General features: G+C 38.9%; 1 protein-coding gene, 1 long non-coding RNA gene and 1 pseudogene across 3 annotated transcripts; 2 read left to right on the forward strand and 1 right to left on the reverse strand.

Annotated features, from left to right (window-relative positions):
* The first annotated feature begins 1,697 nt into the window (after window positions 1-1,697).
* Window positions 1,698-8,067, forward strand: LOC146511384 (receptor-type tyrosine-protein kinase FLT3-like; annotated as a pseudogene). Its single transcript, XR_014876265.1, has 13 exons — window positions 1,698-1,702; window positions 1,844-1,968; window positions 2,080-2,191; window positions 2,681-2,829; window positions 3,018-3,196; window positions 3,393-3,453; window positions 3,575-3,752; window positions 3,892-3,992; window positions 4,096-4,205; window positions 4,289-4,491; window positions 4,569-4,675; window positions 4,952-4,996; window positions 5,658-8,067. The product of XR_014876265.1 is annotated as a receptor-type tyrosine-protein kinase FLT3-like (transcript).
* Window positions 8,068-8,461: 394 nt separating this feature from the next.
* LOC146511385 (receptor-type tyrosine-protein kinase FLT3-like) lies at window positions 8,462-13,567 on the forward strand. The gene is made up of 15 exons (XM_085173321.1): window positions 8,462-8,689; window positions 8,819-8,895; window positions 9,176-9,252; window positions 9,858-10,009; window positions 10,790-10,917; window positions 11,027-11,138; window positions 11,357-11,496; window positions 11,710-11,888; window positions 12,049-12,187; window positions 12,269-12,446; window positions 12,586-12,686; window positions 12,790-12,904; window positions 12,988-13,184; window positions 13,280-13,364; window positions 13,459-13,567. Exons 2-14 carry the CDS (start codon window positions 8,862-8,864, stop codon window positions 13,360-13,362), a joined length of 1,635 nt encoding a protein of 544 aa, XP_085029447.1. The 5' UTR covers window positions 8,462-8,689; window positions 8,819-8,861; the 3' UTR covers window positions 13,363-13,364; window positions 13,459-13,567.
* LOC146511386 (uncharacterized) lies at window positions 12,176-13,553 on the reverse strand. Its single transcript, XR_014876226.1, has 3 exons — window positions 13,472-13,553; window positions 13,258-13,358; window positions 12,176-12,394 (listed from the first exon to the last, which is right to left on the reverse strand). It is a non-coding gene; the product is annotated as an uncharacterized LOC146511386 (long non-coding RNA).
* Window positions 13,568-14,227: the final 660 nt, after the last annotated feature.

Below are 14,227 nucleotides of genomic sequence, written 5' to 3' on the forward strand. Positions count from 1 at the left end.
GGAATCCAACACCATCAGAGAGGACATTCAATTCAATTTTATTTATATCGCGCCAAATCACAACAACAGTCGCCTCAAGGCGCTTTATATTGTACAGTAGATCGTACAATAATAGATACAGAGTAAAGCCCAACAATCATATGACCCCCTATGAGCAAGCACTTTGGCGACAGTGGGAAGGAAAAACTCCCTTTTAACAGGAAGAAACCTCTGGCAGAACCAGGCTCAGGGAGGGGCGGCTATCTGCTGCGACCGGTTGGGGTGAGGGAAAGAAAACAGGATAAAGACATGCTGTGGAAGAGAGACAGAGATTAATAACAGATATGAGTCAGCATAACTAAGGGAGGATTCAGGGTCACCTGGTCCAGCCCTAACTATATGCTTTACCAAAAAGGAAAGTTTTAAGCCTAATCTTAAAAGTAGAGATAGTGTTTGTCTCCCAAATCCAAACTGGAAGCTGGTTCCACAGAAGAGGGGCCTGAAAACTGAAGGCTCACATGCATACTTCTAAGAGGTGGTGTCACATTCAGTATCTAGCAGAGCAATTCTGGCCCTGCTGGAGGAGAATATCTCTCTATTATTGCAACTAGATAATGCTGGTGTGTTTCTAGAAGTGATCTGAAAGCTGGTCACATAGTCATCAAAAGGGGAGATGATCTTTCACGGACTGAGTGGAGATTAGCCATAGTTGTAGAAACAGTTACTGATTAAGATGGACTTGAGAATGATAATGAGAAAGGAGGGACAACATTCTGGCAAGCTGAAGACTGATCTTGCTCTTAGAGGCTGTTTAACACCATGACTATAGTTTTTACTGTATGAAGACTTTATGTGTGGACTTTATCTGCATAAATAATTCTATTTCCAGTGTGTAAAACGCCTTGTGGTTAAAGGTCATTTTATGTTTAAAATCATTAGTGTTATATTTCTCTTTTTTGTTAGAACACTTGTGATTTGGTGGGAGTGTAAATGACCTTTGAATGCTCAGACTTTTTTGAGTAATACTTCACATATATTTGTTTTAAAAAAAAAATTGTGTTTACTATATGGTTAACATGATAGTTTTTATATTCAAACATTTGGGAATTAAGTCTCCTGCCTGGCATGTCTGGACACCATCATGGTGATTAACCTATTTAATCTCCTCGGGGTTAAATTTCCCTGTAGGTGGCGCTGTGGCAGCAACAATTTTGTCAATAACACTCAGCTGTCCTGCAGAAATACAGTCTAAAAGAACCTGAGATAGGCCTATTGTGAGGAACTGATTTGTTTTCTTCATTCTTCATGCAGTCATGCAGTATATGATGCTTAAACATTAGAAATAATGTATGTGTCCCAGTAATAACACAGTTTATACTGAAACTTTATTGGTTTCTGAATTGTTTTGAATTTTTAGTTTAACATTAAAAAAACACCATAATGATTATTGTGCGTACTTATGACTGAGAAGAACAATTTTGTCTTAGTGATGCATTTATTTTTTTTCTTTATGTGGTTTTTCCCACTGATGTTTCTAAATTTACTTAGATGTTTCAATAATAGTTTAAACTATTACAAGATTATTAACTACAATAAAGAACTACAAACAATTAACAACTACAAGATTCAGTTTTCTATCTCTCCAGCTGTTCTGCTGCTGTGTGCTGTTGGAGTGCTCTGCTCTGATGATGTGAAGACTCCAGTCTGTGTATCCAGTCATGAGGTAAGAGCTGTTTTAACTAAACACTGAATTCTTTGATAAGCCCCTGTTGAACAGTCATGACAGCGTAAGTGACTGTCTGTGTTTCTGTTTGGGTGCTTTTATCTTTATGTAATAAAACTGAGATGTTTCCTTTAACCTCAGCAGAAATAGGAGTCAGTCCATGGTCACATCACAGCTTTCTGATTCAGATTCAGAGGAGTACACTCTGACCTGTGAATCCAACAATGCCACCATGTTCTCCACGACTGTGATTCTTCATGTAATGAGTAAGTAACAGCTTCTCATCTTCTTTCTTCTATAATACTCAAACAAATTCTGTTTGATGATCAATGAGTGATAATAAAATTAATTTAAATGTTTTCTTTCATGTTGTTTAGAACGTCCAACAAAACCACAGCTGATGCTCGATGGTGTTGACGTGTCAGATACTTCCCCGCTTTTTAAGTGTGTCTCTGTGGGTTTCCCAAATCCCACAATTACCTGGTCTGGGTAAGATGTTGTCCTTTACATTTGTATGCAAACTTTAGAATAGCAGCACTTCTTAATGTCTGATTTTAGACTGAATCATTTAAAGGGACACTTTGTTGGGATCTGTGGTTAGGATAGTATCAGACAGCACAAGAAAACAGCAGGTAAGTTTCTCAGGGAAAAGTGGAACATTCACATAAGCAAAGGAGCCAGGCTTTACTGTTTGTAGTTCAACTATCCAGCAAAAGAGTCTGCCACTATCTTACGTACGGCTACAAATGAGGATATCAGGAACATGTATGTGATTTTTCACACAGAGGGCAGCAACACGAGACGAGTACCACACCTGCAAAAAACACACCACCACCCCCAAACCCAACTCCCACCACCACACACATACAGATAGTTAAGAAGAGAGAGTGAGTGTGCAAGAAGAAAGAAAGTGGTCAAGACTGAGGGACTATGACAGTTTCCCACCACTAATAATTTGATTTTTCTCTGTTTGAACAGGAACAAGAATGGTGATGAGGCAAAGATGTTTAAGGGAAGTGATGGAAGGACAGAGAGCAAAGTATCAAGCACTGAATATTATAATAGAGGAATGATGTGCTGTGCAGCCAATGCTGAAAGACAAGAGTGCTCCCAACTGTATGACTACGGTAACTGGATTTAAATTAATTAATAAGATGTTGAATAAATCCACAAAGAACGTGTCCATATATTATTACAGGAGTTAATTTGAGTAAAATATGGTTCAAATAACTTCACTTCAAGAAGATCCAGAGATTCACTAACTGATCTCCGAAGAGCAAATATTTCTTACTTGAGGCCCTGATGTGTGTTTCAGACTTACAGAGCAGTGTAAAGAACAAAGATGAGGTATCTACTGTCACCCTGAGCAAAGGTCAGTCTCTGCTGCTTCGCTGCAGAGTAACAGGATACGGTCTGAGATCACCTGTGTGGGAGAAAGGAGGAAAACAGCTCCATGCCAGGACACTATTATGTAAACCAGAGAAGGAGGAGGAGGTACAGTAATGTCCTGTAATCAGGGAGCGTTTCCTTAAACTTTCTTGTTATGTTTGTCTGAAAACTGACCGACCTCTTTAATATTCCTCAGTCTGAGACACAAAGTACTTCACTGATAATCATCCTGCAAATGATCATTATTATGGTTTTTTTCTTACAGATGTGCATTAAAAATGACTCACATTTCGCTGTTCAGATGGCCTACCTGTCCATCAGATCAGTGAGAGAGGAGCACAGCGGCACATACACCTGCACGAGTACAGATAAAAACTCAGTCTGTTCATGTTCATGGTTCAGGTCAGTAGACTTCATTTCATGTCATCATTATTTGAAACTGTTCCCACTGAATAAATCTGGTTTATTCTTGTGTTTCCTCAGATGAAGGTTTCCTCTCTGCACAGCTGGATGAGACCCAGATCATATCATCTCAGGAGGCATCCAGCACCTGCTTGCAGGCCACTGTTTCCTACCATCCTGTTCTCCAGCACTGTTCCTGGGAGACTCCTGACAAAAACAGGACTAAATGTGTCAGGGAGACATGGGTAACACAGCAAAGGTACTTCAATGACACAAACTGTCACCATGTAGAAGTGTAAAATTATCCATTCATTCATGTTTTTCATGAGCAGCAACAGAGAACTGCTGCTGTCAGGTGTAATCATGTGACATGAGGACTGTAATGAACTGTTTCTCAGGACTGTGAAGCTTTGTGATCGACTCATATCAGGAGATTATAAGTTACACCTGGAGGCTGGAGGACAAAATGAAACAAAGACCATATCAGTGTGTGTTGTAGGTGGGTTAATGCAGCCTTTGTTACAGTTTTACTATTATTTAAATTTAATTATGATTTATATTTAAAATGTGAGATTTTTTGACATCATCTGATTTTGTTCCAGATGAACCAAAGTTCAACTTCTTGTTTAATAAGGATGATGATACCCTCAACCTTGAGACTGTCAGTCTGGTGCCAGCAAACCTGGATGTCTTGCTCTGAGTTCAATGACAGGTATGATCACCTGCACAGCCATTCAGCTCAGAGAGCATTTTAGCTCTGATTATTTAAACCCCTTTTACTTTGTTTCACTGCAGCTGTGAAACAGACTCATCCTGGGATGAGGTCCCAGATGCATTTAAAGCAGACTCTGATGTTTCCTGCAACAAGCCGATCAAGAGCTCAGTGAGACGAGACCTCGGAGATGGACATCATTTAAAATTTTGTCTGACAAACTCAGTTGGCTCCTGGTGCCAAAGTTACCACATAATCATCCCACCTGCAGTCCAGTACTCTATAGGTAATAAAGAGTATTTGCATCAGAAAATATTTGATGAAATTTATTTAAAGCTGTCATGCTCACATTGTCGTTTGTAGGTAAACAACCTCAGGATATCATATTCCTGCTTAAAGCAGGCAATATAACTCTCTTTCTGGCTCTGGTAGTAGTCAGCACAGTGCTCATATTCTTCATGAAAAAGAAGGTAAATATATTCAGCTTATTTAACAAACACAAATAGAAGAGGGCACCAAGTCATTTGTCTTTGCAATATAAACCTCAGTATCAGTCTTCAAGGGAGATTAATTGAATCTTTCATGGTTTTTGTTTGTTTCATAAGAGTTTGGTATCTCTGTAACAGTAATGTATTTGTGTAGCAGTTTTTAAAACACAGTTATAAAGTGTTTCGCACTCTGTCATATCCAACAATGGTCATGTTTTCAGAAGACCATGTTCAGTTTTTAAAAGGTTTATTTTACAGAATTTCAGATCAACGGGGGAGAGTCTGGAGCTACAAGAGTCTCGGGTGAGTGTGTGTTCACCGAACGAGAACGGTCTTCTGCTAGAGAAAAACAGATGAGAGATATTTTATTGGGATGAGGATTTGAGGTTTTACTTAAATATTTTTCCAGAGTAGCTGGAGGAGTAAGTAGAGGGTCAGAGTCTAAGGATTCATTAAGGATTCAAACAAAAATTACAGAGATAGTTTACTGCAGCCAATGCCACAAGAACCTGACAAGGAGCGTAGGCTTGAGCTGCTGCTTAAATACATGGAGGTAATAAACTGATGTGAAACAGGTGTGTTGGCTACAGCAGTACCAACCTATCTCCACCTAAAAGCAGAGGAAAGAGGAGACACTACACTCATTAGATATAATCTATGGTCAAATATAATGCGGAAAGATGAAGGAAAAGCTAATCAGTAAAAACAAGTTTTCAGCAGCGAGTTAAGTTCAGCCAAGCTGATTGCCAAACAGACGATAAGAAGACATCTCATTAGTGATAGCATTGAAGCATTCATGGAGGTGGGAGAGGCTGCTGAGTCTAAACAGAAAAGCCCAGCTGTGTGTTGTCAGCATAGCAAATGAAAGCAGACGTGGTCCAAAGATTGAACCCTAAGGGATCCACATATGAGAGAAGCACAAAAGCACCATTATCATTGAGTCATACTGCCTCTTTTTTTTCAGCTCCATCATCCAGCTCTCAACCAGACTTCCTGCCGCTACAGGAATGCATCGACCACTGCGGACATTTCTGAGGGATAAAACAGAGAAAAGACACTGCTGGCTGGTCTTTACTTACACATCTGAGTCAGACATTTAAGCAGCTGAGGACGATCTGCAACCATCAGATACAGAGTGATCACCTATATAACATTTTATGCATACAAAATGTTACACAATAATAATCTCTTAAAATTTAGAGTAGATTGAATTTGCTTTACATTTTATTCAAATATAATAAGCATTTTATCATTTCAGGTGGAACTGGGGAAAATATATTTAGCCTACGTTTATCATACTTTCCATAATGTATTACAGTCTTTATCTATATACTACAACTTGAGCAAAATGCATGAAGGAAGTGAGGTCTGAATGTGAACAAAATTATTTTCGTATGTAAGTTTCATAAGATGTAGCTTTCTTTAACAGGGTTGTAAATATTCTAAATATAAATATACATAATATATCAGGGTTTTATATATATATATATATATATATATATTAGGGGTGCAACGATACACAAAATTCACGGTTCGGTTCGGTTCGATACTTTGGTGTCACGGTTCGATATTTTTTCGATACAAAAAAAATGTTCATGCCTTTTTATTAATTTGTCATTTATTAAATTTTCACGGCACATTCTGCACCACATCTCTGTGCGTTCATCATTTGTTTGAAGCCAGCTCACCTCCTGCAACCACTTTTCCGAGAATACGCGCTTCTTTTGTGGTTCGGACTCCTTCTGACATTTCTTTGGAGGTGGAGGAACATCACAGTAATTGCTTAAAGGAGCTTCTTCGACATCTTTAAGAGTTCTAAACAAATGTCTGTCCTCCTCCTGAAAATCTTATGTATGCAAACACGCGTTGCAACTTCTTATCTTGTGCCGGTTTTTATTTTGACAGCGAATGCGCACCTGCGGACCACTTATGTGCAGCCCTGGTTATTTAGCTCGTCATATTGCAGCCACAGAAATTCTTTTGTCCATGAAACCATAAAGCTGCACTTTCTTTTTTCCTTATAGTCTGATTTGTCATAACCTTTCCGTTTTGTGGTTAGCTTTTCTTTGGCTGTCACTTCTTCACCCTGACCTGTCTTATTTGGCTCAGCAGAACTAAAATATATATCCTGCTGCTTTTACACACGCACTCACATAACGCTCAGCGATTCTCTGCGCGATCAACCTCTCACATGTTTAAGCTGCGGGAGATTTCACTTGTCATGTTTGCATAGTAAGCTAACGATTGATAAGACGATGTCAGAGGAATTGGTGCGCAAATTATCATCACTCACCAATCAGTACTGTCGCTTTCTATACACAGTTCACGCGATTGCAAAGTGAAAGCAAAAAACAAGCGCAAATTCAAACGCAATTTCAGTATGTCACATATTGACAGTGGCCGATGCCAATGACATAATTACCCAGCTACATTTCCGAAAGAATGCAAAAGCATTGACATATAGTTTTCCTTCCTACGATAGGCCGACGGGCAGGGCAGAGATAGATTTTGGTAGCCCGACTGGAAAAAAGCCCCAGGACGTCGGGCTAGCGATTTTGCGAGCCCTGTATCTGATTGAGGAATCACTCATCTTTGGAAAAGAGAGTTTATTATGGAGAAATGTCTCTTTCCAAAATAAAAGCTATACTATACGCTTCTCCTGGGCTATATTCTCAGCAGCATATTAAACATATCAGGTCCCCATAAGGAGAATCATGTGCTAACGGCTGTCTAAATGACTCGGGTAAAGTTTGTAGCATGCCTGCTTGTTTTTGTCTGCTTCCACTTGTCTTTGCACTAGGATGATGTCGGAGTAAATGTGCAGTCATATTGGTTGTGTTCCCACTAGTGCTGTCAGCGTTAATCTGAAATGACATTAACGTCACAACACGGCAAATCTCCGTTAACGAGCTACCGCGGATCACCTCATGAGTGGGGCTGGAAGACGTCAACACATTAACGAGCTAACTGCGCTAACACACTAGTTCCCACCAATTGAGCATTGCTGGCACATCCAACATACTGTTTTACTTTTGTCCATGACGCGCTTACCTTCAGGGTCATACATCACATGAAAACCAAAATAGTTCCAAACGCCAGATCTGAATGAGGGTGGGGGAGGTTCAATTTGCCATGTTGCAACTAGCCTAGCTTCTGTCTCGCTAGCTTGCCCTGCGCTCAGTGAATCTGTGTTCGACTACTCCGCCTAGGCTGCACTGTCGAGCGCAGATCCACTGAGCGCTCAACACAGACAGCATCGTCAGAAGGAAAGTTGATAAAATAAATTAAAAATGTTGTATCGTTCGATACATATGCGTACCGAACCGAAAGCACTGTATCGAACGGTTCGATATCGATACGAGTATCGTTGCACCCCTAATATATATATATATATATATATATATATATATATATATATATATATATATATTTAAGCATTATACCTGAAGTACAATATGTGTTTTATTCATTAAAATAAAAGCTTGTAATCATATATTTGTGTTAATCATGTGTATGTGTCTATTTTATTTTGGTTCCAAGAGAAAAGCAATCTAACTTTTATGAGAAGGTAAGAAGTGACTTTTATTCAAGTCAAAGTACTTCGCATCAAAATGTGTGAAAGATGATGTCGTAAAGCCACTTCCTAGTCGTCGATTTCTACAAAAGGATTGAGAAAAACAAATAACAGAAAGCGAAACTGTACCATTTCCACTTAGGTGGGGCAGTGAGGCAGACTTCTCCAGATTAGGCAGCCAGCTTTGGGTGAGCAGATACCTTCAACGTTTCAACCTTGTTTGTACTCATCTTTGCTCTTTTCCTGTGTTTATAGTTAGCGATGCTGTATTCCGTCTGTGAAGCTAGTTTATCTATTAGATGTATGGAGAAAGCGTCCCGTTATGATCCAGCTGTGATTAATTACTTGTGTTTGTTTTTCCTTTGATATTATTAAGAAATTATTAACTGTTTTGTCTTGATCGTGGATCCTGCTGATGCTCTGTGAGTGTGCGAGGACCTCTCCATCAAATCCTGCCCGTCTGGGGCGCAATACCCTCATTTCTTGTCGTATTTTTCCACCATCATAGTGACTAGCCTTTTTCATTTCCTTGGGATGAAATTCCCATATAGGTGGCGCTGTTGCAGCAACAACATTTCCTTTCAGAATACGAGAATGAAAACTTGGAGGCAGAGAAACATGATTGCAGGTGAGTGAGTTATTCATTCCTGAACAATCGAAGGTAATCACAGACATGCAGTCAAGGTTTTTGTAGTTGGCCAGAGCTAAATGTTGAGTTATGAAGCGTTTTGTTAATGACACAGCTGTAGTTCATAAATACAGTCTGATTTAGAAGAGCAATAATTTCTTCTTAATGATGCAATTATGTTGCTTTATTTGGTTTTGATTTTTCCCACTGGTGTATATATATTTAATTTTGATTTTTCAAAAATAGTTTGAACTAAAGATTCAGTTTTCTATCTCTCCAGCTGTTCTGCTGCTGTGTGCTGTTGGAGCGCTCTGCTCTGATGACGTGGAGACTCCAGCCTGTGTACCCAGTCATGAGGTAAGAGCTGTTTTAACTAAACTCTGATCAGATAACTGAAAGTGACACTGACAATGAAGCCTTAAAGCAGGGAATAGTTCTGAGATGACATAAATTGAACTATTATTCTTTAATAAACCCCTCTGGACCAGTCTGAAATATGCATTAATTGCACATATACATATCTGGGTAAGTAACACACCTATAGTCTAGATAAGACAGAAGTGAACACCCATTTTCATGCTGTGCGTCGACTCTTTAATGTTTGTGTAGCTCCTGCGTACCTTCACAAAATGCAGTGTGGTTTATGGTGTACAGGGCAGCAAAAAGCACACTGCAACAGGAGGTGGCAAAACAGAGAGGGAAATAGTGCTAGCTGCTCTTTCTGTAATTTCCTGTAATCACTTTGTGTCATTCTAATACATTTTGAAGAGGTTTTAGTACAAATTTAGTTCAGTTACAAAAAATAAGCTTCGTTTGTTTTATTTTTATTTATTTATTTTTTTTAAAGCAAACATTTAATCAGGAAATCAATTTTTGGGAAACTCTAATTCAGATCTTGCAACCAGTGATGATTTTACTGCTGCTTAATGAAGGAGCATTAACTGTTGGCTCTTGTTTTTCAGGCAGCATGTTTGACACCAGCTGATTATCTGAATCCATCTGGTCCCATCAGCAAAGTGTTAGCAGTGGGTGAGAAACTCATCATCTCCCCGGAGTTCCTCTCTGGATTTCCTGTCTGCCACTGGATCAGAGGAGAAGAACGACTAATGACAGCGTAAGTGACTGTTAGGTTTTGTAATGTTGATTGTCATTTATGCTTAGAAATATCTACTTATATATGCTTAGAGTTTTATAATTAGTTTTAGATTGGTAGAGGTGTTTAATTAATTGTGTAGTGATAGGATGTGTGATCTTTAGCAGGCTGCAAAGGCTTGGTGTGCATTCCAGAGTGTTCTGGAATCCACACCTACATCCTGGGAGCATGGGGAGAGGTCGTACCTTCTCTTATTGTTTTATGGTAGGATAAACGTAGCTATATCTGTTTTAGTCTGAGTGCCTTTTGTTTACATGAACTGCTGGACTTTCCAGACCAGTAGGTTTAGGGAAGTCATTTATGGGGTCATACTCTGACCCCACACACACACACACACACACACACACACACACACACACACACACACACACACACACACACACACACACACGCACGCACAGAATTCTTTGTTCACATGTTTACCTATGTAAGATGTTATATGTTAATGACCCTATGCATATTCATGTAACCACAATAAAAGGAGTGCTATGGGGAACCTGGCTGAGAGTCTGATGGAGGTCAAGTGGTGGAACGACACTTGGCTCCAGGCAGGTCTCCCTCATGCATGAGTAACATGAAGAACTTTGCCTACTTCGTGTCTTGCTTTGCTGTGTAATTATATTGTCTTCAACGTTCCAGCGAATAGGTTTAAGCTACAAACCTATCAGTGACCGTCTGTGTTTCTGTTTGTGTGCTTTATATTTCTATGTATTTAAACTGAGATGTTTCCTTTAACCTCAGCAGAAATGGGAGTCAGTCCATGGTCACATCACCGCTTTCTGAGACAGATTCAGGGGAGTACACTCTGACCTGTGAATCCAACAATGCCACCATGTTCTCCACGACTGTGATTCTTCATGTAGTAATGAGTGAGTAACAGCTTCTCATCTTCTTTCTTCTATAATACTCAAACAACCTCTGTTTGACCATAAATTAGTGATAATACAATGAATTTAAATTTTCTTTGATGTTGTTTAGAACGTCCAACAAAACCACAGCTGATGCTCGATGATGTTGATGTGCCAGATACTTCCCCACTTTTTAAGTGTGTCTCTGAGGGTTTCCCCAAACCCACAATTACCTGGTCTGGGTAAGATGTTGTCCTTTACATTTGTATGCAAACTTTAGAATAGCAGCACTTCTTAATGTCTGATTTTAGACTGAATCATTTGGAGAGATGCTTTATTTTGGTGGATGGTTGGGATAGATGGGTATTAGACAAGCTTTGATAATAATGTATGTCAAAAACACAGCGCTCTGAAAATATAATTTTACAACACTAACATTTTTTTTTCTCTGTTTGAACAGTAACAAGCATGAACAGAGTTTAAAGGGAAGCGACAGAAAGACAGAGAGCACAATATTAAGCAGTGAATATTATGATAGAGGAATGATGTGCTGTGCAACCAATGCTGAAGGACAAGAGTGCTCCCAACTGTATGACTACGGTAACTGGATTTAAATTCATTCATAACAAATTTAATACATCCATAATGAATTTATCCATAAATTATTACAGGAGTTAATTTGAGTAAAATTTGGTTCAAATACTTGAAAAAACAATGTTTACCCAGACATTCACCAACTAATCTCAGAGAAGCAAATGACAAATTCTGCCTGAAAAATATATTTTTGATTTGAGGCCCTGATGTGTGTTTCAGACTTACAGAGCAGTGTAAAGAACAAAGATGAGGTATCTACTGTCACCCTGAGCAAAGGTCAGTCTCTGCTGCTTCGCTGCAGAGTTACAGGATACGGTCTGAGTTCACCTGTGTGGGAGAAAGGAGGAAAACAGCTCCATGACAGGACATTTTCATGTAAACCAGAGAAGGAGGAGGAGGTACAGTAATGTCCTGTAATCAGGGAGAGTTTCCTTAAACTTTCGTGTTATGTTTGTCTGAAAACTGACCGACCTCTTTAATATTCCTCAGTCTGAGACACAAAGTACTTCACTGATAATCATCCTGCAAATGATCATTATTATGGGTTTTTTCTTCCAGATGTGCATTAAAAATGACTCACATTTCGCTGTTCGGATGGCCTACCTGTCCATCAGATCAGTGAGAGAGGAGCACAGCGGCACATACACCTGCACGAGTACAGATAAAAACTCAAAGACTGTTCAAGTTCATGTCTCAGGTCAGTAGACTTCATTTCATGTCATTATTATTTGAAACTGTTCCCACTGAATAAATCTGGTTTATTCTTGTGTTTCCTCAGATGAAGGTTTCCTCTCTGCACAGCTGGATGAGACCCAGATCATATCAGCTCAGCAGGCATCCAGCACCTGCTTGCAGGCCACTGTTTCCTACCATCCTGTTCTCCAGCACTGTTCCTGGGAGACTCCTGACAAAAACAGGACTAAATGTGTCAGGGAGACATGGGTAACACAGCACAGGTACTTCAATGACGCAAACTGTCACCATGTAGAAGTGTAAAATTATCCATTCATTCATGTTTTTCATGAGCAGCAACAGAGAACTGCTGATGTCCAGTGTAATCATGTGATATGAGGACTGTAATGAACTGTTTCTCAGGACTGTGAAGCTTTGTGATCGACTCATATCAGGAGATTATAAGTTACACCTGGAGGCTGGAGGACAAAATGAAACAAAGACCATATCAGTGTGTGTTGTAGGTGGGTTAATGTAGCCTTTGTTACATTTGTATTATTACTTAAATTTAATTATAATTTATGTTTAAAATATGAGATTGTTTGACATCATCTGATTTTGTTCCAGATGAACCAAAGTTCAACTTCTTGTTTAATAAGGATGATGGTACCCTCAACCTTGAGACTGTCAGTCTGGTGCCAGCAAACTATACCTGGATGTCTTGCTCTAAGTTCAATGACAGGTATGATCACCTGCACAGCCATTCAGCTCAGAGAGCATTTTAGCTCTGATTATTTAAACTCCTTTTACTTTGTTTCACTGCAGCTGTGAAACGGACTCATCCTGGGATGAGGTCCCAGATGCATTTAAAACAGTCTCTACTTTTTCCTGCAACAAGACAATCAAGAGCACAGTGAGCAAAGACGTGTTAAAAGGAGACCAATTCAGGTTTTGTCTGACAAACTCAGTTGGCTCCTGGTGCAAAACCCATTACATGATCATCCCACCTCAGCCCTCTATTGGTAATAACAAGTCTAATGAATATATTTACTGAAAATATTTGATGAAAAAAAATCTAAAAGTTGTCATGCTCACATTGTTTTGTTTTGTTCTTTAGGTAAGCCACCTGAGGAGAACTCCTTCCTGCTGGTAGTATGTTTGGTTCTGGCTCTGCAAAACCCATTACCCCGTATTCTCTAAAGGTACAAAGAACTTTTTATTTACATTACTTTTTAATAAAACGTCAATTATTAATTAATCAATTACTATTATTGTCCTTGTATTTCTATATTATAGATGGTGTACCTACTTATAACAACATGATGGTGCTGAAAGTAGGCAGTTTGCTTCTGCTTCTGGCTTGGCTGTAGTCAGTGAACTGCTCATGTACCTCATCAAAAATAAGGTATATATTTCATCTTTTTATGAACACAATAAAGAACACAGCTTATCATCACTGTGTGACCAGAACTGGATGGAGAACCATTATTATTGAGGCTCACTCTCCTTTTTCAGCTCTGCTATAACCACCAGACCTTCAGCAATTGTCACAATGCATCGACCACTGTGGACATTTCTGAGTGATGAAACACAAAACAGGGCACTGTCACCTGCTGACTGCTGACACATCTGACTCAGATATTTTGGAAACTGAAAAGAATCTTCTGTAACCATCTGATGCACAGTGATCACCTATATAACATTTTATCCATACAACATGTCACTTGATAATTTAGAGTAAAATGGACAGTCTTTATATTTTATTTAAATATAGGAAGACATTTATACTTATAGGTAGCATTGGAAAACGTAATAAGCCATGTTTGAAACAACAGAAAACAACAAAGTGTTTTAAAAAACAAAGTTTTTATAGTTATATAAGGTGTAGATCTACCCGCTCTAGATTAATTCGATGTATAACATTGTTACATGGAAATAAACTTCTTCCTTAAGTAAAACTTTTTTAGACACATCAAGATTTTTATTCTTGGGTTTTCTCAGTACATGTTAATGGATTTTTCTTTTACACTGGATTGTATTGTGACATGTTGCAGTGTTATACCTG

The sequence above is a fragment of the Neolamprologus multifasciatus genome, chromosome 9 (assembly GCF_963576455.1).
Source record: "Neolamprologus multifasciatus chromosome 9, fNeoMul1.2, whole genome shotgun sequence".
Lineage (NCBI taxonomy): Eukaryota > Metazoa > Chordata > Actinopteri > Cichliformes > Cichlidae > Neolamprologus > Neolamprologus multifasciatus.

Bases quoted from the DNA above. Each gene is read 5' to 3' on its own strand.
- LOC146511385 (XM_085173321.1), top strand. From the start codon at position 8,862: ATGAAAACTTGGAGGCAGAGAAACATGATTGCAG. The intron at 9,253-9,857 runs GTAAGAGCTGTT...CTTGTTTTTCAG, and splicing joins CCTGTGTACCCAGTCATGAG to GCAGCATGTTTGACACCAGC. The intron at 12,447-12,585 runs GTACTTCAATGA...ACTGTTTCTCAG, and splicing joins ACATGGGTAACACAGCACAG to GACTGTGAAGCTTTGTGATC.